At 44.6% G+C, this 22,314-nt stretch overlaps 1 protein-coding gene across 3 annotated transcripts in view; it reads right to left on the reverse strand.

Annotated features, from left to right (window-relative positions):
- Positions 1-20,041, reverse strand: part of LOC138645471 (tumor necrosis factor alpha-induced protein 2-like) — a 36,243-nt gene extending 16,202 nt beyond the window's left edge. The window contains exons 1-8 of one of the 3 annotated variants that reach the window (XM_069734820.1): positions 19,926-20,041; positions 12,664-12,715; positions 12,175-12,322; positions 12,013-12,102; positions 9,569-9,616; positions 7,287-7,623; positions 4,335-4,433; positions 1,399-1,498 (exon numbers count right to left, since the gene is read on the reverse strand). In XM_069734820.1, coding sequence (XP_069590921.1) covers positions 1,399-1,498; positions 4,335-4,433; positions 7,287-7,623; positions 9,569-9,616; positions 12,013-12,102; positions 12,175-12,310 — 810 coding nt within the window. In that variant the 5' untranslated portion in view covers positions 12,311-12,322; positions 12,664-12,715; positions 19,926-20,041. Of the gene's footprint in view, positions 1-1,398; positions 1,499-4,334; positions 4,434-7,286; positions 7,624-9,568; positions 9,617-12,012; positions 12,103-12,174; positions 12,323-12,663; positions 12,716-12,870; positions 12,892-19,560; positions 19,582-19,925 lie in introns of those variants that run through there. The other 2 variants (XM_069734838.1, XM_069734829.1) reach the window with 2 other exon arrangements.
- Positions 20,042-22,314: the final 2,273 nt, after the last annotated feature.

A 22,314-nucleotide genomic window follows, 5' to 3' on the forward strand; every position in this document is an offset into this window, starting at 1 on the left:
CTGGGTGGCTGTACCGTCTGCAACCTTATAGCACAACCCTACTTTTCCGCTCCTCTAAGCGCTGGGGCCAAGGTATGACAGTAATCTCCGCATACTCTGCATTTGTAGTTTTGGACTCCCTCTGGCCCAGATGGAGCTATAACTTCTGCACCCCTGATGGCCAACATCGCTAGTTTGGAGCTCAATTAGGCACCAGGGCCCAGATGTGGCTGTATTCTCTGCACTTTCTACAGCTACATCCCTACCTTTTTGGTTCCTTCCACCTCTAAGGCCAAGGTGTATATTCTCTCCCTATATCTATATCACTTATTTTGGGCTCTCTTAGGCACCATGGCCTAAGTATAGATCCTCAGTAATCCCAGCTACATCCATTCTTTTGGGTGCCCTTAAGATTCAAAAGACAAGAGACAGTAGCAACAGCTTCCTCTCTACCTACTTATGAAGACTGCAATGATATGCAAAATTTGCCAAAAGTCCAATTTCTGGCGTTACACTGCTAAAAATCTGGATAGAAAATAGGTGAGGTATTATGCACTTGTCCTGGATCCGTGCTTTGCTTCCCTCACCCTGATCATTTAAACTCTGTGCTCCATGCCATGTGATTATCTGTCCTGGCTTATATGAGGCCTACCAAAACACACACAGGTGTCTTGGTTTTAAGACTTCAGTATTCCTAGGACTTTCAGTTTGTTAGTGCAATGATCCTGTTTGCCTGCGGCTTCCAGTAACTCTGCTACTGGTCTGTGATGTCCAGGACGTCTTCTGTCTGCCCGCAGCTTCCAGTAATCCTGCTACCTGTCTGTGGTTTCCATGATGTCTCCGGTCTGCTTGGTATTTCTAGTAACCCTGCTACCTATCTGTGATCTCCAGGAAGTCTCCAGTCTGTCTGAGGCTTCCAGTAACTTTACCTGTCTGCGGACTCCATGATGTCTGCTACCTGTCTACAGTCTCCAGGATGTCTACAGACTGCCTGCAGCTTCCAGTAACCTTGCTACCTGTCTGTGCTCCCCAGGACATCTTTGGTCTGTCTGGGGCTACCAGTAACGCTACCTGTCTGCAGACTAGAGGACGTCTGCAACCTGTCTGTGGTCTCCAGGACGTCTCCTGATTCCTGTAGCTCTGCTGCACTGATGCCTGCAGGCTGTGTGCCCACCCGGAACTTGGGCTTGGCGGATCCACCTTACCAGGTGAGCCTAACACAAGGCTTGGAAAACCAATGTCCAAAAGTCGGTATTTTGGGGTGATACATTAGATGGGCCTTAATTGTCCTGCATTTTGCTGTGTAAATGCCTGTAAGTTTATGTATGTGCACATTTTCCACTGCCAATAGCATGACTGGGTCCATGTTTAATATCAGTATCTCTCTTGTAAAAATTAAATAATTTATTTTTAATATACCTTTAGGATGATGTGAGATATTTCATAAAGACTAGATGGGTTTTGTTTCCAACTTTTCTCCAATTCTTCTAATGCTTTGTTCCACCACTTCTTCAGATCGTCCTGTGTAAAAGTAATGTTAACATAATTTCTATGCAAATTACAAATAGAGTAAAAAAATTAAAAAAAAGAACAATGGGAGAAAGGAAATGAAGATCAAACCTAAAACTGCCTATAGTTTTTCAATTTTTTTTCTAGTAACACTGTGTTTTACTACATGCTGTTCAAAACATATAGCATTATGTTCAGGAGGAGTTGCAGTAAGTTCTATTTGCCCTGCACAGGCTTGTTTAACCTTCCTTACATGGGACTTCTCCACCATGCTGTTCAGGCTTTTTTTTAACTGTCCTCCATGGGATTTCTCTTTGTTTACATGGCTTGGTTTACCTGTCCTACATGGGATCTCTTTTCTAAACTGTGTATCTGTCCCACTCAATAGAACAGTACACTTGACTATACACTATCAAAATAAGAGGAATGTCAAATAGAGAAAAGTTTATCAGTTCAGCCTTATTTAAAGAAGCACTCCTCCTCCCATTAAAGTTTTAATTCTTCTAATATATTACAGTCACCATATTATATAGCACTGTGTACTTCCAATTGCTCATTTGCCTTTCTACTCAGCTAATTCTTCTCTTATTCCATTAGGTGTATGACATCACGTGATTAAAAACATGAGGTCGATTTTCCCTGCATGACTCATAAGTCACTGCAAAAGTCCATGGCAGGGGGGATTGGGGAGGCAGCTGAGTCAGGAGTTGAAGAGGGGAATGACTCCTGCATGCAAATTAGACTTCTCTTTTCTCTGCCCTGTGTAGAAACAGGAAGAATTAACTGGGTAGAAAGGCACAATGAGCAATTGTAATTACACAGGGCTATATAATATGGTTACTGCAGTATATCAAGAGGATAAGAATGTTTTATGGGAGTGCTTCTTTAAGTTAATTAGACTGAGATACAAACCCATATACATACAGCCCATGTACAAGAGTGCTGCTAGTGTGAAAATATTCAAATCCCACTTATCTCCAGTAGTGTCTTTAGAAATTCATTCTCTGCCTGCCTTTTAATATAAAATAACAGCTTATACAGAGTATCTGCATATTGCACAATCTCATTATATTATCAACAGATACCTATACATATAAAAGACTGTGTGACTTATCATCACTATTGTTTGCAAACCCAACACAAGAAAAGATGATATTTTGGTCCAAATTATTCAAAATATACCAAACTTTATTTTATAAAAATTACAAACACAATAGAAGGGGACTGAGACACAAAACCATAACCCCCAATAAATGCTATACAAAAAGGAGGCGTGCCCCCCTGTGCATCTAGTAGTGGGCATATGTTGATAACTAGCCTCTCTAACATATAATCCCATAACATCAGAATACACAGAGACAGCCTATATGTAATTAAGTAAATAGCCCACTATCTACCATGATCACTTCTCGGAGTTGTTACTATTCCGAGATCTGTTTGAATAGATCCAAATACTCAATATAATCACCTTCTAGTAACTGTGATCCAGATGTCCCTGGGGTGCGCCTCCGCCTCAATGCGCGTTTCGGTTCCCCCTAACGAAGGTGCTTCTCCGAAACGCGCGTTGGGGCGGAGGCGCCCCCCTATGACATTTGGATCACAGTTACTAGAAGGTGATTATATTGAGTATTTGGATCTATTCAAACAGATCTCGGAATAGTAACAACTCCGAGAAGTGATCATGGTAGATAGTGGGCTATTTACTTAATTACATATAGGCTGTCTCTGTGTATTCTGATGTTATGGGATTATATGTTAGAGAGGTTAGTTATCAACATATGCCCACTACTAGATGCTCAGGGGGACGAGCCTCCTTTTTGTATAGCATTTCTTTGGGGTTATGGTTTTGTGTTTCATTCCCCTTCACTTGTGTTTGTAAATTTTTATAAAATAAAGTTTGGTATATTTTGAATAATTTGGACCAAGATATCATCTTTTCTTGAGTTGGGTCTGCCTTGTAATATACTCTATACTCCTGTAAAAATAATGAAGGAGACACAACAAGCAATATTCTCAAAGAGAATCTGTCATCAGCATTTTACTACACCATCTGAGAACAGCATGATGTAGGGGCAGAGACCCTGATTCCAGCAATATATCACTTAATGGGCTGCTTGCTACAGTTATGATTAAAAACTGTCTTTTTGGCTGCAGATCTTTGCTGTTCTCTGAATGCTGACCTCTGTAACCCCGCACACACCACTGATTGGAAGCGTTTTGTGTACGCTGCTTATAGGCAGCTGCCAATCAGTGGTGGGGGTTATACAGAGATCATGAATATGGAGGACTACATGGCAGCAGGTTTACAAGTACTCTAGTGATAATATCCTGCTTATGAAACAGCAATTTTATCAAAACTACAGCAAGCAGCCCAGTAATGACACATTACTGCAATCAGGGTCTCTGTCTCTGAGATGCTGCTCTCAGATTAGGTGGCAAAAAAACTCAGTGATGGGTTCCCTTTGAAGGAATTCTGCATTGTGACAATCCCTGCTTGCTTAATAGCTGCTATGACAATAATGATCACAAAAGTGTCTTAGTACCAAGTTTCTCCACAAATCACAGCTGATAGTGGTGGTTTTAGCAGGAAGTGTTTAATTTCTCTGCAGCACCACCACAGGAGAAATTAAGTATTACATACACTGTTTCCATTCCAATAAATGGGCCGTCTGTGTTTGGCAGGACATGACCGATCCACTAGAGCAGATCTCCACCTTGCCCAGCTGATGAAGATCCTATACAGAGGACCTCCTCTATTAATGTAGAATTCACTAATGAAGATGGGATTAAATGTTAATAGGGAACTCCTATTATTATTTCTTTTATGATATACATGAAATGAACTTTCCTTTTGTTTTTGTGTATATTGGTCTTCAAGTTGGCGTATTTCATCTGTAGACAGCAGTTCTCCCAGTTGGGCCTCATATAAGTGTTTTCTAATGAAACTGTTGTACAGAAGAAAAAAACAATGCAGATGTTAGAATATTCCTCTTCCCATGTATGCCCAATTATTTTATGTTTTTTTGCAATAAGTGAATTTATTTCCCCTAGCTGAATAACGACCACACAAAGCATTGTATCGGGGGTGCTTATATAGACTCTCATCAAAACACAATAAACACCTGTCCGTTCTCCTGATATTGCATCCTCATATCAATTCCTGAACATCTTCTCATAGAACTTTTGCTTTGATTTTTTTTTTCTTTTATTCCTCTTTGAAATGTAGAATAAATAGACAACTGGGTGTTATCATTCCCTTTGTAAAAAAGGTGAGATCCCCCACCGTATTGCACTGTTGACAATGACATATTGTGCCCCCTCTATATTGACACCGTTTAAGTATCGAGGGATGATTAAACCCAGTTGTCAATTTATTAATTCATTTCCAAGATGAATAAAAGAGGAACAGTACAATGCAAACTTGTCAGAAAATATGCACCAAAATTATTTAATGGGAAATGCCATTATTTGCTAAAATCGACATGTTCTCCTGGCACCAAGGCCTGATGTGACTGCTACGTCTGTACCCCTTATAACTGCACTCCAGGACTTGGGCTTCATCATTTGATGAAGGGTCTAAAGTTGACCATATACTTAAAGGGAATCTAACTTTATTTTTTGACCACTTAATTTGAGAGCAGCATAATGTAGAGATGGAGATTCTAGTTCCAGGGATGTATCTTGTACCGGGCTACTTGCTGTAGTTTGGATAAAATCTCTTTAATCAACAAGAGATTATCACTAGAGGTTTAGAAATCTTGCTGCCATGTAGTCCTCCATATTCATGATCCCTGTATAACCCTGCCCTCTAATACAGATTGGCAGCTTTCTGCCTATGCACTGGAAGCGGCCAATCAGTGGTGTGGACGAGTGTCACGATGCAACAAGACCCAAAGTGGGGTCGGTCAGTGGACGGCGCAACACACAACACAACGTGATGGAAATGGGGAGAGGAAGGCACTGCTGATAGTGAAATGGGGGCTGGTCACCACCTGAGCTCAAACCTGAGCCTGTCCCTGCACTCCCCTAAAGCCCTAAGTGGGTCCTTCCCCCCCCCCCCCACAGGAACCTCATCCCTCGCTGTCACCTAGCACTGTCCTGGCTAGTGCACTGTGTGGCAAGGGGTGCTAGCCTCACCACTGCAGATAGTATCACACAGGGGACAGTGACAAACACGAAAGGAATAAGGAGAAAACACCACACTTAGCTTCCAGACTCCACTGTCAAGCTCCACACTGCAGATGACACTGAAATTGGACTCAAAACTCCAGAAACAACAGACAGCAGAGCGCTGCCACTGCAAGGCTGGGCTCCATAGAGAAACTCTATCACCAACACTCAGCTGATGCATCAGGTGACCATTTAAAGGATGGTGGGGCTGGTCACCACCCACATCAGCTGACCCAGCAACTCTGCAACTGCAGTATATTGCCAGCAAGGGAAAAACTGACATTAACCCCCCGCTGGTCCTGAAAGGAAAAAAAGCTACATTTAAAACAGAGTGAAACCAGAGCTGCCACAAATCCAAAAATGGATCGTGACAACGGGGTTATACAGAGCTCAGCATTGAGAGAGCTGCTAGATCGCTAGCAAATCAAGCCATGATCTCATCACAACTGCAACAAGCAACCCAGTAAGTGACACATCACTGGAATCGGGGTCTCTTCCCCAACATCACTCTGCTCTTGGAGTAACAGGAGTGGTGACAGATTCCCAATAAATGTTTTAAGGTGACATTCTTCTTTTCTCTACTGGTTTGGTAATAAGTGCTAGATAAGTTTGGGTCCTACAGCCTGGATTCCTGTTACGCTGTGACTGTAAGAAAGTCAGTGAAGGGGGACCTTATATTGCCCCTTAATTTACAGAGAAGGTGGAGATGTCTGGTTCTTGTACCTCTCTATGTTCCTATGAGATCCTACACAGCTCTCACTCTCCTCCCAGAGAGGAAAGAGGCAGGACAAAAAGGGTAACGCTGGCTGGACACACAGGGGGCAACCAAGGCACAATCAAACGACAGACACACAGGATAAAATTCAAAAGGAAAATGGGTACACAGTAAAGAGGCAGAAAAGCAACACAAAAGAAAGACAGAAGGGGACAGTAAAGGTATTCACCACAAACCGCATGCATCAATCTCAAGATGACAAGAGCGACTCCCCAGACCACTTTCTCCAATGCTGCCAGTAACAGAATCAAGATTCTATTGCTCACATGGAGGGAAGCCAGGCACAGGCTCATATAATGGAAGGGAGTGGTTCCAATAACCAGCCAATAGACAACAAGAACTATAAACCCTTTCCATGCCACAAGACACTTGTTAATTCATGAATGTTCGTATAGATTTAAAGAAGATCTGTGCTCAGCTAATTGCTGCAATCTTCTAATCTCAGATGTACCACAGGTCTCAGCAGAGTGCGGCATATTCATGACAATTTCATCTCTCCTGCAGCTAGGCCATAGCTAGGATTCTGAGCGAGCAGAGTGGTGGCCAAGCATTCTCAGTGCTGCTTCATGCAAACTCCTCCTAGTCAAGGTATTGCTGATGTGGTGAATGGAGCGCTGGGATCCCCAGTTCTGGCAACTGGACTTCCGCTAAACTAGTATTTATCAACTACATACTGGATGGGTAATAATATTATTATAATAATAATAAGTGGTCAAAACTATCACTGTAGACCCATCCAGCACTCAGATAGTCAATCGATCCAGTCCCACATCAACATTGCCAATGATTTGACCCACTCTGAGATGTCTCCCTCTTTCTCTCTGGCCTATAGTGATAAATATCAGGAACTTACTTGGGATATATTGTTTTTGCCCAGCTCAGCAGACAGTGGATATTATTAATTTCGAGGACACCACTTTTTGCAGCGAGCCTTATGACAAACTGCAACTGCTGTTGATACAGTTTGGACGACTTATGATCCATCTGCATAGCATTTGCCAGAGTCACTAATGTTTGAGCCAAAACGGAGTCTTGAGCATCTTTTGGAAATATTGTCATGATCTTAATCTGTTTCGTAGCAGGAACGGTATCACTAACTTTCACGCTCTGCTGATCTGGAATATTTGGTTCTTTAGTTCTCTCCAAAAGATTTTTTAGTACTTCTGCTTGCTCATCCTGTTCTTCAAAATCTGCAAAAAAAAAAGTCATGATTGGGGAAGTTTACCTGTCATTTTAGGTAACTTTTTAGAATAAACTGTTGTATGTATGTACATAGGGAAGGACCTGTCAATCATTGGGAGCGATGCAGGGAGAAGAGGATCGGGGGACTGTATCAGACAAGTCAGGTCTCTCCCAGTATTTTCCAGCCATAACTCAGGATCAGAGTCAGGATATATAATGCGACAAAATTGAAATATTTGAAAGGTTTTCATGCACTGCTCACTTCAGCATCAGGACGCAGTCGTGTCAGCAGATGCCTGCCGAGATGTGTGCAAGAACAGCCGAATTTGTGCACCCGTCCTACTCTAATGAATACAATACCTGTGGTCTGTGCATGCATTTGCACGGGCATCGGCCAACACTGCAGCATCAGTGCCTCTTATCTCCCAATGCGGAAGATGTTTGTAGATTGTTGCAGATTAGTGGGGTTGTCCTGACATAGGATAGGCCATTAACATTACATTTAGTGGGTTCCATCACCAGGCACACCCACTGATCAGTAATTACGGTAATACCGTCAGCGGCAGTTAGGCGTAAATATTGAATAGCAGTTGATCAGAAATACAATTATGCTCCACTCAATGCATTTTCATCTTTCCGCCTCCGGAGCTTAAAAGGTGATAGCTGGTTGTGTTGGACGCCGCCAATCTGATATTAAGGCCATGTTCACATGTTCCTGATTTCCCTGCTGTTTTTTCTGCACTAAAAACCGCAGCTCTTGGCAGAAAACGCAGGTGCGTTTTTTGGTGCGTTTTTTGATGCGTTTTTTGATGCTGTTTTTAGTGCAGTTTTTTATGCAGTTTTCTCTGCAGAGTCTGTGTGTTTTCTAGGAAGTTTTTTTAGGGTTAAAATGGCTGAAAATACCCTAACCCTACCCCTAACCCTACCCCTAACCTTAACCCTAACCCTACCCCTAACCCTAACCTTACCCCTACCCCTAACCCTACCCCTACCCCTAACCCTAACCCTAGTTCTAACTGTAGTGGGGAAAAAAAAAAATTCTTTATTTTATTATTGTTACTACCTATGGGGGTGATAAAGGGGGGGGGGAGGCATTTACCTTTTTTTTATTTTGATCACTGTGAGGTTATCACAGTGATCAAAATGTGCCTGGAACGAATCTGCCGGCCGGCAGATTCGGCGGGCGCACTGCGCATGCGCCCGCCATTTTGGAAGATGGCGGCGCCCAGGGAGAAGACGGCCGGACGTTCACCGGGAGGCCCGGTAAGTATAAGGGGGGGAGATTAGGGCACGGGGGGGGGGGGGCGTCGGAGCACGGGGGGGTGGCATCGGAGCATAGGGGGGTGGGATTGGGGCACGGGGGGGCAGCCACACTGCAGCGGTTCTGCACCACAAACCGCAGAAAACCCGCAGATATTTTTTTCGTCTGCGGGTTTTACTGCGGGTTTGACCTCACAATGGAGGTCAATGGGTGCAGAACCGCTGCAGTTCCGCAAAAAGAAGTGACATGGTACTTCTTTTTTACCGCAGCTATTCAGCGCGGCTTTTTTCGGGATTTTCCGCAATGTGGGCACAGCAGTTCCTGTTTTCCATAGGGTACATTGTAATGTACCCTGCATGGAAAACAGCTGCGGACCCGCAGCGGCAAAATCGCGGCGGTTCCGCATTAAAAAAAGGATGGTGTGAACATGGCCTAATAATCTATATAACTAGAAACAGCCTGATTAATGGCTCCAGCATGGGGATGAAACGCGTCATGTTACTTTTAAAGTGAACCTGTCAGAGGACACATGCTTCACGATCCATAAGTATGATTTCAGCCATGTGTGTTTGACTATGAAATGCTGCTGGCGGGGACCAAGTCGCACAGGTCACAAGTCTCCCCACCTGCTCCCCTTGAGAGTCTGGATATGCACTGTATCCATCCATAAATCCATCCATCCAGTGACTTACCAGTATGGTATGTTGCGCCTTTACCAGCTACTGACTCCATTTCAATCTCTGATGATAAAAATAGAAGCAAATAGAATAAAATTGGGTTGTCCCACAAACAAAAGTTGATTTTAATCAATAGATCTTGGAATAATAATAAGTTCCACAGTTGGATGTGTTTGTATAAAATATTCCTGTGCTGAGATAATCTTATAAATGTGCCCCTGCTGTGTACTGTGTAATGGCCGTGTCTGACCGTACAGGAACATGGTCTGAGCCTACCACATCTACTGGGCAGAGGAAGATGCAAAAAAGTATACAGACATTACAGGACTGAATCGCAGCTGATACTTTCTGTAAGGAAAACATGTTTAAAAACAACAAGCAAATGTTTTATCTCACAGAAACAAATCAGCTGTGATCCCCTGCTGTCCTTTCCGTATACTCTTTTGCTTCCTCCCCTGCCCAGGAGCTGTGGTACCTGTTCACCATGAACTGGAGCAGCTCTGCACGGTCAGACACAGCCATTATACAGTACACAGCAGGGGCACATTTATAAGATTATCTCAGCACAGGAACATTTTTTTAGCACATACAGTTGGGGAACCGTTACTTGTTATTACCTGTGTATTGTTGGTTTTTTCCTCAATTTATCTTTTGATTGCCAATCTGTGTATTTTTTTAGTTCCCTGCATTTTTTTTTCCCGTCGTGGCAAAAAATTATAATATCTCTCTTTCTCCTTCCTGTCGCAGCTAAACTATTCACGGAAGATTTCTAGAGTATGTGCAAAAAAAATTATAATATTCCTACAAAAAATAATAAAATTAAATATCTTTATTGAATTCTATTAAAAAAAGAGTATTCAATAAAGATATTTAATTTTATTATTTTGAAGTGTTTTTGTAGGGATATCATATCTATCTCACATTAAGGGTATGTGACCATGTTCAGATTTGTCTCCTGCAAATATTGGATGGATGGCAGGAAAAACCCTGCATAAAATAAACCTATTGTATCGGCGTTACCCATTCCCTGTAGACTGTGAGCCCTCTCTCCTCCTGTACCTGTCCGTGACATGTATAGTTCAAGATTACTGTACTTGTTTTTTGTTATCTATACCCCTCCTCACATGTAAAGCGCCATGGAACAAAAGGCGCTATAATGATAAATAATAAGAATATTTTTACTTGTGTTTTTCTTTTCCATTAATTTTAATGGGTGGAAATGCTGAAAAAATTGACAGGCTGCACATATGAAGAAAAGAAAAAAGGTTTTTAAGGTTCAAATCTGCAAGGATGGGACGTGGGGGTCTGCTGATGACCCCTGTGCCTGTCATTACAATCCTCCTGGGAAAGTCAGGCCATGGTTGGCATTCATATGAGATCATGATTTTCTCTATACATAGCAGTGCTGCTTCAAGTCCCCTAAGGGGACTATTAAATACAGTAAAAAGTGAAAGAAAACGTTTATAAAAATGTGAAAGAAAAAAAAAAACACAAGTTCAAATCACCCCACTTTTTGCCCTATTAAAAATAGACACATTTGGTATCACCACATTTGTAAAAGTCTGATCTATGACAATATTAAAAAAATTTAAAAAAAATAAAAACACCAGAATTACATTTTTTTGCCTGCTGCAGCATTGCAATAAAAGGCAATAAGAGGCGATCACAACATTGTATCTACCCCAAACTGTTGAAGGATGATGGAAAGGTAGGAATCAATGCAGTCTATTGGTCAACGCGTTTCGAAGTTTCAAACTTCCTCATCAGCACAATACTACATCAGCTCAGGGCACAAAAAAATAAGCCCTCACACAGCCCCATATCCCGAAAAATGAAGAAATTACAAGTCTCAGAAAATGGTGACAAAAGCAAAAACATTTTAATACAAATTTCATATCTTTTTTTACCATGTAAATAAAAACAAAAACTATACGTTTGGTATCTGTGTACTGATACTGACCTGGAGAATCATATTGTCGGGTCAGTTTTACCTCATAGTGAACATGGTAAATAATCCCCCCCCCCAAAAAAAAAAAAAAAACAACTGTTGAAATTCACTTTTTTGCCATTTCAAGGCACTAGGAATTTTTTTCCTGCGTTCCAGTGCATCACATAATAAATTGAATGGCGTCATTCAAAAGTTCAACTAGTTACGTAAAATACACAAGCCCTTGTACGGCTATGCGGATGGAAAAATAAAAAAAAAAAGTTATTGTTCTTGGAAGAAGGGGAGGAAAAAAAAGGAAAATTGCCCGGGGGGTTAAGGGGATAAAACCTATGCCTGCATTTATACTTTATATTGGGTATTTGTGGTTCTGCTTCTTGTCTTGTGCGGTATATGATCAGTATTTACCGAGTTTGATACAATACTAACAACAATAATTTATTTTTCATTTTCTATTGACTTCCTCGGGGTGAATTTTGCATTATATTTAGTGACGACTGATCGGTCGACTTACCTTTAATGTCCCGTGCATCTTTAGGAGGAGAAAATTGTGGAGTTTCATTACTTTCTGACTTCTTTTTAGGTTTTATCTTTTTAAAAAAGTCTGATAAAAATAGAAAATAATAATAAGAATCAGAATAATAAGAATATAATAATTCTATTCATTTTACTTTACCTTTAATCTTGGTAAATATATTTTTCTCTTTTGGATTTGCTTTGCCATCCTTTTCCTTTTTATTAGCTAGACTGATTTCTTCATTTTCCACATTTACATCTTTTTTGCCACCTGATCCTTTGTTATATTCCGGCATTTTTTTCACCACCTGTTATGGCAAAAAAAAAAAAAAAATAAATAAATAAATAAAATACAAATTAGAACAGGAAAACTTTGGAACAAAAATATGAATTGGCTAAACATAATATGAAAAACAAAGGAGATGTTACAGCTCCTAGATGAAAAAAAAAATTACATTTTTCATTCTGAGTTTAAGATTAAGACGGCAGTTTGTAGCCGAAACGCGTCACTTTCTTTCTCTCCTCTTGTCCTGCAGTTTTGGATAGCACAGAGCAGTGCAATTTTTTTTTAGTTTTGTAGTAATACAGCATTGAAAATTTGTAACTAGGAACTCAAACTACTTTTTTTTGTTTTTAAAATCGTACTTACATGGGTTCAGGACAGAGTTCTGCGCTCCTGGAATTGGTGAGCAACTACGGGTCTAAAAATAATACATTTATTAAGAAATTAATACACTTAAGAATATGCACAGATAGATGGAGAGATACATTGATTACTATAACATTAAATACATTGTAATCTACTATCTCTATAAAAATATGCTGTATTACAACAGGGAGAGAGTGATGTGCTTACAAGAGCTGCAGTCTTAGGATTGAACCTGAAGCTCTGTGCAAAATAAACCCACTGAGGTTACACCCACTGACATTACACCCACTAGTCACCGTCCCACATTTTGTTGTGGAAAAATACTCAGACAACCCATTTACTGGAAATGCACTTATCTATCTTTTATTTTAAAGTGAAAGTCCTTTCAAACAAGACCTGCATAAAAAAATCACGATCCTGCTTCCTCGTAAGTTAAAACTGATTTTGGAGCACATTAGAGTCTAATATCTCCAGTAACTGTCCCAATTCTCATACTATACAACTTGCCCTCTTTTTTTGTTCCTGTTCGTCTGCATTCTGCCAGCATTACAAGTGTTGGAGCTTTCTTAACCTCACTTCTCAGAGTGTATTTCTTTTGTGGTTGTCCAATAGCATTGTCGATTATGTGACAAGCACAATGCAAATATTTGTTGTTGTTATTTCTGTGTGTAGAGTGATAGAGGAGAGCTAAAGCCTAAAGATTTGTCCCCCCATCCAGTAGAGAGCTAAAGACCTGCTCCCATCCTGTAGAAACCTAGGGATGCATCTCATCTGGTAGAAAACGAGGGACCAGTGCCCTCATCCTGTAGATGGCTAAGGACCCTCGCCCCCATCCTGTACATGGCTAAGGACCTGCCCCATCCTGTAGATGGCTAAGGACCTGCCTCATCCTGTAAAAGGCTAAGGACCTGCCCCATCCTGTAGATGGCTAAGGACCCACCCCATCCTGTAGATGGCTAAGGACCCATCCCATCTTTTAGATAGTTAAGGACCCGCCTCATCCTGTAAATGGCTAAGGACCCGCCCCATCCTGTAGATAGCTAAGGTCCCACCCCACCCTGTAGATGACTAAGGTCCCGCCCCATCCTGTAGATGGCTAAGGACCCATCCCATCTTTTAGATGGCTAACTACCCACCTCATCCTGTAAATGGCTAAGGACCCGCCCCATCCTGTAGATGGCTAAGGACCCACCCCATCCTATAGATGGCTAAGGACCCGCTCCATCCTGTAGATGGCTAAGGACCCTTCCCCATTCTACAGAAAGCTAAGGACTCACCCTCACATACCGCAGAGAACAAAGGACCCTCCTGCACATCCCGTAGGGTGCAAAGGACCTGGTCCCACATCCTGTCGGGAGCTAAGGATCCACCCCCCACAGTCCGCAGAGAAGAAAGGACCCACCCTCATTCGGTAGAGCCGAAGATCCACCCTCACATCCCACAGAGAGCCAAAGTTCCGTCTTCACATCCCATAAAGAGCAAAAGAACTACCTTCACATCCCGCCATGAGGCAAGGATACACATTCACATCCTGCAGAGAGCTAAAGACCCGCCCTCACATTTCGTAGAGCACTAAGGACCCGCCCCCACATCCCACTGAGATCTAAGGACCCGCTTCCACATCGTGTAAAGAGTAAAGGACCCACCCTCACATCCTGCTGAGCACTAAGGACCCGCTCCCACATCCCCCCGAGAGCTAAGGACACGCTCTCACATCTCGTCAAGAGCTAAGGACCTGCCCCTACATCCCATAGAGAGAAAAAGATCCACCCCCACATCTCACTGAGAGCTAAGGACCCTACTTTGCATCCCGCAGAGAGTTAAAGACACACCCTCATATCTCGCAGAACACTAAGGACATCCCTAAGAGAGGAAAAGACCCACCCTCACATCCTGCAGAGAGCTAGGGACCTGCCCTAACATCCTGCAGAGAGCTAAGAACCCACCCTCACATCCCACACAGAGCTAAGGACCCACCCTCACATCCAGCAGAGAGCTAATGACCTGCCCTCACATCCCGTAGATGAAAGGATTCGCCCTCACATCAGGTAGAGAGCAAACGACCCGCCCCAACACCCCACCGAAAGCCAAGGACCAGCCCTCACATCCCGTAGAAAGCTAAGAAAGGACTAGTGATGAGCGAATATACTCATTGCTCGGGTTTTCCCGAGCATGCTCGGATGATCTCCAAGTATTTATGACTGCTCAGAGATTTAGTTTTTGTTGATTCAGCTGCTTGATTTACAGCTATTAGCCAGCCTAAGTACATGTGGGGGTTGCCTGATTGCTAGGGAATCCCCACATGTAATCAAGCTGTCTAGTAGTCACAAATCATCTAGCTGCGGCAAGGTAAATGAAATCTCTGAACACTAACAAATACTCGAAGACCATCCGAGCGTGCTCGGGAAAACCCGAGCAACGAGTATATTCGCTCATCACTAGAAAGGACCCATCCTTACAACCCAAAGAGAGCAAGGACCAGCACTAACATACTGTAGAGAGCAAAGGGCCCGCCCCCACATCCTGCTGAAAGCAAAGGGCCCACCTCCACATCTTATCGAGAGCATAGGACTTGCCCTCACAACCCACAGAGAGCTAAGGACCCACCCTCACATCCCACCAAGAACTAAAGACCTGCCCTCACATCCGTAGAGAGGAAAGGACCCACCCTCATGTCCCATAGAGACCAAAGGACCCACCCTTATGTCCCGTAGGGAGCAAAGGACCCATCCTCACAACCCCTAGAGAGCAAAGGACCCAACCTCACATCCCGCAGAGAGGAAAGGATTCACCCTCACATCCGGTAGAGCCGAAGATCCACCCTCACATCCCACAGAGAGCCAAAGTTCCATTCTCACATCCCATAAAGAGCAAAAGAACTGCCTTCACATCCCGCCATGAGGCAAGAATACACATTCACATCCTGCAGAGAGCTAAAGACCCGCCCTCACATCTCGTAGAGCACTAAGGACCCACCCCCTCATCCTACCAAGAGCTATGGATCCGCCTCCACATCCCACTGAGATATAAGGACCCGCTACCACATCGTGTAGAGAGTAAAGGACCCACCCTCACATCCTGCAGAGCACCAAGGACCCGCTCCCACATCTTGCCGAGAGCTAAGGACACGTTCTCACATCTCGTCAAGAGCTAAGGACCTGCCCCTACATCCCATAGAGAGAAAAAGATCCACCCCCACATCTCACTGAGAGCAAAGGACCCTACTTTGCATCCCACAGAGAGTTAAAGACACGCCCCCATAACTCGCAGAACACTAAGGACATCCCTAAGAGAGGAAACGACCCACCCTCACATCCTGCAGAGAGTTAGGGACCCGCCCTAACATCCTGCAGAGAGCTAAGATGATGATCTCCAAGTGTTTATGACTGCTCGGAGATTTAGTTTTTGTTGATTCAGCTGCTTGATTTACAGCTATTAGCCAGCCTAAGTACATGTGGGGGTTGCCTGGTTGCTAGGGAATCCCCACATATAATCAAGCTGTCTAGTAGTCACAAATCATCTAGCTGCGGCAAGGAAAATGAAATTTCTGAACACTAACAAATACTCGAAGACCATCCGAGCGTGCTCGGGAAAACCCGTGCAACGAGTATATTCGCTCATCACTAGAAAGGACCCATCCTTACAACCCATAGAGAGCAAGGACTGGCACTAACATACTGTAGGGAGCAAAGGACCCACCCCCACATCCTGCTGAAAGCAAAGGACCCACCTCCACATCTTGTCGAGAGCATAGGACCTGCCCTCACAACCCACAGAGAGCTAAGGACCCACCCTTACATCCCAACACGAGCTAAAGACCTGCCCTCACATCCTGTAGAGAGGAAAGGACCCACCCTCATGTCCCATAGAGACCAAAGGACCAACCCTTATGTCCTGTAGAGAGCAAAGGACCCATCCTCACAGCCCCTAGAGAGCAAAGGACCTTCCCTCAAATTCCGTAGAGAGCAAAAGACCTGCCCCCACATCCTGCCAAGAGTAAAGGGCCCGCTCCCACATTTTGTCGAGAGCATAGAACCTGCCCTCTCATATTGTAGAGAGCAAAGGACCCATCCTCACAACCTGTAGAAAGCCAAGGACCAACCCTCACATCCTGTAAAAAGCTAAGAAAGGACTAGCTGCGGCAAGGAAAATGAAATCTCCGAACACTAACAAATACTCGGAGACCATCCGAGCGTGCTCGGGAAAACCCGCGCAACGGGTATATTCGCTCATCGCTAGAAAGGACCCATCCTTACAACCCATAGAGAGCAAGGACCAGCACCAACATACTGTAGAGAGCAAAGGGCCCGCCCCCACATCCTGCTGAAAGCAAAGGGCCCACCTCCACATCTTGTCGAGAGCATAGGACCTGCCCTCACAACCCACAGAGAGCTAAGGACCCACCCTCACATCCCTCCACGAGCTAAAGACCTGCCCTCACATCCCGTAGAGAGGAAAGGACCCACCCTCATGTCCCATAGAGACCAAGGGACCCACCCTTACGTCCCGTAGAGAGCAAAGGACCCATCCTCACAACTCCTAGAGAGCAAAGGACCTTCCCTCATATTCCGTAGAGAGCAAAAGACCTGCCCCCACATACTGCCAAGAGTAAAGGGCCCGCTCCCACATTTTGTCGAGAGCATAGGACCTGCCCTCTCATATTGTAGAGAGCAAAGGACCCATCCTCACAACCTGTAGAAAGCAAAGGACCTGCCCTCACATACCGTAGAAAGCAAAGGACCCGCCTTCACATCGCGCACAGAGCTAAGGACCCGTCCTCACATCCTGCAGAGAGCTAAAGGCCCACCCTCACATCCTGTAGACTCTACAGGAAAGAATTCGACCTCATATCCGGTAGAGCGCAAAGGACCCGCCTCTATATCCCGCCGAGAGCCAAGGACCCACCCTTACATTCCGCAGACTTGCCCTCACATCCCACAGAGAGCTAAGGACCCACCCTCACATCCCATAGAGCAAAGGACCCACCCTCACATATCGTTTAGAGCATGGGACCTACCCTGACATCCTGTAGAGTGCAAAGGAGCGGCCCTCACATCTCGTAGAGAGAAAAGGGCAAGCACATCCCACCGAGAGTGAAGGACCTATCCTCACATCCCACAGAGAGCTAAGGACCTACCCTCACATTCCACAGAAAGGTAAAGACCCACCCTCACATCCCACAGAGAGCTAAGGACCCGCCCTCATATCCCACAGAGAGGTAAAACCCACCCTCACATCCCACAGAGAGCTAAAGGCCCACCCTCACATCCCATAGAGAGGAAAGAACCCACCCTCACACCCTGTATAGAGCATAGGACCTATCCTCACATATCGTAGAGAGACAAGGACCAGTCCTCATAACCCGTAGAGAGCAGAGGAACGCCCTCACATCCCATAGAGGAAAGGATTCACCCTCATCTGGTAGAGAATAAAGGACCCACCTCCACATCCCGCAGAGAGCTACAGACCTGCCCTCACATCCCATAGAAAGTAAGGACTGGCCCCCACATACTGTAGAGAGCAAAGGACCTGCCATCACATCCCATTGAGAGTAAAGGGCCCACCCCCATATCCTGCTGAAAGCAAAGGGCCCGCCCCAACATCTTGTCAACAGCATAGTACCCGCCCTCACATCCCACAGAGGTAAAAACCCAACCTCACATCCCACAAAGAGCTAAGGACCCACCCTCACATCCTGCAGAGAGCTAAAGACTCACCCTCACATCCCGTAGAGAGCAAAGGACCCACCCTAACATATTGTAGAGAGCAAAGAGCCTGCCCCCACATTTTATAGAGAGTATAGGACCTGCCCTCTCATCCCATAGAGAGCAAAGGACCTTCCCTCATATCCTGTAGAGAGCAAAAGACCCGCCCCCACATCCTGCCAAGAGCAAAGGACCCACTCCCACATCTTGTCGAGAGCATAGGACCTGCCCTCTCATCCCATAGAGTGCAAAGGAGCCACCTGTCACGCTGCTGCAATGCAGGTAGGTGCAGGCTCCATCAGATGGCAGTAGAGGGAAAGCACCTAAACAGAGCTGACCTGCAGTGCAGCAGTGAGGCTACCACAGGTGGCAGCAGAATAGTCAAACAAGATGAGTCAAATCCTAGACTGTAGCACAGTACCAAAGGAATAAGCAAACTCACGGTCAGAGACAAGCCAGGAAGTCAGTAACTTTCAGGAGCGGATAAGCCAAAAGACAAAATGCAGAAGCAGGTCAGGATACAAACCAAGTCAAAACCAGGGAGTCAGCACACTAAAAGGAAACACGGAGTCAAGACGGGAACAGTGGAAAACAGAGACACAGGTTCAGACAGCAAACGCAGCAGGACAAATCAGAGCAATCAGAGTCAGCTACAGCAGCACTAGGCAAAAACTATAACTGACATCGCCTGCAGGAAGCAGTGGCGATAAATAGCCAACCTGAACCCAGACAGAGGCTGAGAAGGGTTAACTCTTGACATGACCAGACCAGGAAAAGGGAAAACAGGACTCAAAACCTGGTCTGGATCATGACATCGCCCTCACATATTGTAGAGAGCAAAGGACCCATCCTCACAACTTGTAGAAAGCAAAGGACTAGCCCTCACATACCGTAGAGAGCAAAGAAACCACCTTCACATCCCACATAAAGCTAAGGACCTGCCCTCACTTCCCGTAGAGGAAAGGACTCGCCTTCACATCCGGTAGAGCAAAGGACCCACCTCCACATCCCACCGAGAGCCAAGGACCTGCACTGACATCCCGCCGAGAGCCAAGGACCCACCCTTACATTCCACATAAAGCTATGGACCTGGTCTCACATCCCACAGAGAGCTAAAGACCCACCCTCAGATTCCACAAAGAGGAAAGTACCCACCCTCACATCCTCTAGAGAGCAAAGGACCCACCCTCACATATCGTAGAGAGCAAAGGACCTGCCCTCACAACCCGTGGAGGGCCTGCCCCCACATCTTTTTGAGAGCATGGGACCTGCCCTCAAATCATGTGGAGTGCAAAGGAGCAGCCCTCACATCCCCTAGAGAGAAAAGGACCAGCTCCTTCATCCCGCTGAGAGCTAAGGAACCATCCTCACATCCCACAGAGAGCTAAGGACCCACCCTCACATCCCACAGGGAGGTAAAGACCCACCCTCACATCCCACAGAGAGCTAAGGACCCACAGTCACATTTTGCAGATCGTTAAAGACCCACCCTCACATCCCGTATAGAGGAAAGAACCCACCCTCACGCCCTGTAGAGAACAAAGAACCCATCCTCACATATCGTAGAGAGCAAAGGACCAGTCATCACAATCTGTAGAGAGCAGAAGACCACCTTCACATCTTGTAGAGGTAAGGATTCATTGTCACATTCAGTAGAGATCAAATGACCTGCCCTCGAAATTCCGCAGAGAGCTAAGGGCCTGCTGTCACGTCCTGCCATGAGCTAAGGGCCAGCCTTCACATCCTGTAGAGAGCTAAGAACCCACCCTCACATACCACAGAGAGCTAAGGACCAACACATCCTGCAGAGAGCTAACGACCTGCCCTCACATCTCTCAGAGAGATAGGGACCTGCCCCCATCCTGTAGTGTAGACCGTTATATAGTAATGAGTTTTGATCTTTTCCCTTTTATCTCTGGTCCTCGTCAAGGGAGAAATATCAATAAGGTTTTCTTTTTTCCTCTTGGTTACATTTGTGATTGTTATTGTACTTGTCTTGCCCTTTATCATTTTTGTATCCCAATAAATAGGAAGTGGCATTGACATGAAACCTTTTGCCGGACAGTGAATGAATTTGGTGCATGTTAGCGTGCACCTCTATGTGCCTCACCACAAAAATTTTTCCAGTCAGGGAAGGCATAATTAAACTTGAATTAGACGGGCGGATGTTGACCACTTTAGCTGAGCTGAACGAGACTGATGTCACAATGCCAAAGTTGCAAAAATGTTGCACAACTTCACGTTACGCAACATTTAGCAACTTTTCAGAGTGTTTTAAAGCCGTATACTGTCATAAACAGTTTGATGAATCGGCCCCTGTAACCTTTTGGCTTCAAACAATAGTTAGAGACTAAATATCATGGTCCTAATTCAGACATGAAGAGCACACGGTTCTTAAAGAAGCACTCCTCCTCCCATCAAAGTTTTTATCCTCTTAATATATTGCAATCATCATATTATACAGCACTGTGCACTTACAATTGCCCATTTTGCTTTTCTACCCAGCTAATTGTTCTCTTCTCCATTAGGTCTATGACATCAGGTGATTAAAAACTGTAGAAACAGGAGGTCAGTTTGCTTTGCACAAGTCAAGAGTCACTGCAAAAGGCTATTGCAGCTTCAAGAAGCGGAGCAGCTGGGTCAGGACCGGAGTTGAAGAGGGGAATAATCCTGCAGGGACAAGAGACTTCTTGTTTCTACACAGAACAGAGAAAACAGAAGAATTAGCTAGGTAGAAAGGCAAAGTGAGCATTTGTATGTACACAGCGCTATATAATATGGTGACTGCAATATATTAAGAGGATAAAAACTTTGATGGGAGGACGGCTTTCTTAATGACCTGCCTTTGCTACATGCTGAATTAGTTTTTCATTAAAGTGAACCTGTCAGTAGGATTGTGCACAGTAACCTACAGTGTCAGGTCGGTGTCGTTATACTGATTACAATGATACTTGGTGATAAAATCCATCTTGTGGTTGTTGTTTAATCTTTATTTTCAGTTTTGAGTTAAAGGGACTCTGTCACCTGAATTTGGAGGGAACAATTTTCAGCCATAGAGGTGGGGTTTTCGGGTGTTTGATTCACCCTTTCCTTACCCGCTGGCTGCATGCTGGCTGCAATATTGGATTGAAGTTCATTCTCTGTCCTCCGTAGTACATGCCTGCACAAGGCAATCCTTGCGCAGGCGTGTACTATGGAGGACAGAGAATGAACTTCAATCCAATATTGCAGCCAGCATGCAGCCGGCGGGTAAGGAAAGGGTGAATCAAACACCCGAAAACCCCGCCCCTATGGCTGAAGATTGTTCCCTCCAAATTCAGGTGACAGAGTCCCTTTAATGATATGCCCGTGCCCCGGGGCGGCCTGTGGGGGGGGGGTCTTCATGTGGTGCTCTGACTAGATATTCATCTGTATGACTTCTGACAGGTCACTGATCCCTCACTGACCTACCCCCTTAGTTTAGATAGTAAATATTATATATATATATATATATATATATATTGTAAGGATTTCACTCACTCAGCTGCGACGGCTGACACTCAGGAGACGTGTTCCTTTAAAGTTCACTGGGTTTATTGCTTCATAAACCATGTTGCAAACAACAGAAAACAAATAGCCTTTGGTTCAGGTAAAGAAAACAAGTGTCCAGTTCATCCGGCTCAGTCCTGAAGCCGTAACACACTCAGGAGGGTTTCACCTCCACACATCTCTGCTGTGTAAAGGATTAGCCAGTCTACATTACAGCAACCAGGCACTTATGTGGCACATACCTCCCATCGACTACAAACCCTTTAGCCATGCTACATACCTCCCCCCTCTGCCTAAAGCCGTGGGGCTTGGCACTTTCCCCCACTAAACAAGGGATTCTCGATAGGGCATCCGCATTACTGTGCAGCTTTCCGGCCCTATGTTCCACATGGAAACTGAAGTCCTGCAGGGCTAAGAA

The sequence above is a fragment of the Ranitomeya imitator genome, chromosome 1 (genome assembly GCF_032444005.1).
Source record: "Ranitomeya imitator isolate aRanImi1 chromosome 1, aRanImi1.pri, whole genome shotgun sequence".
Classification (NCBI taxonomy): domain Eukaryota; kingdom Metazoa; phylum Chordata; class Amphibia; order Anura; family Dendrobatidae; genus Ranitomeya; species Ranitomeya imitator.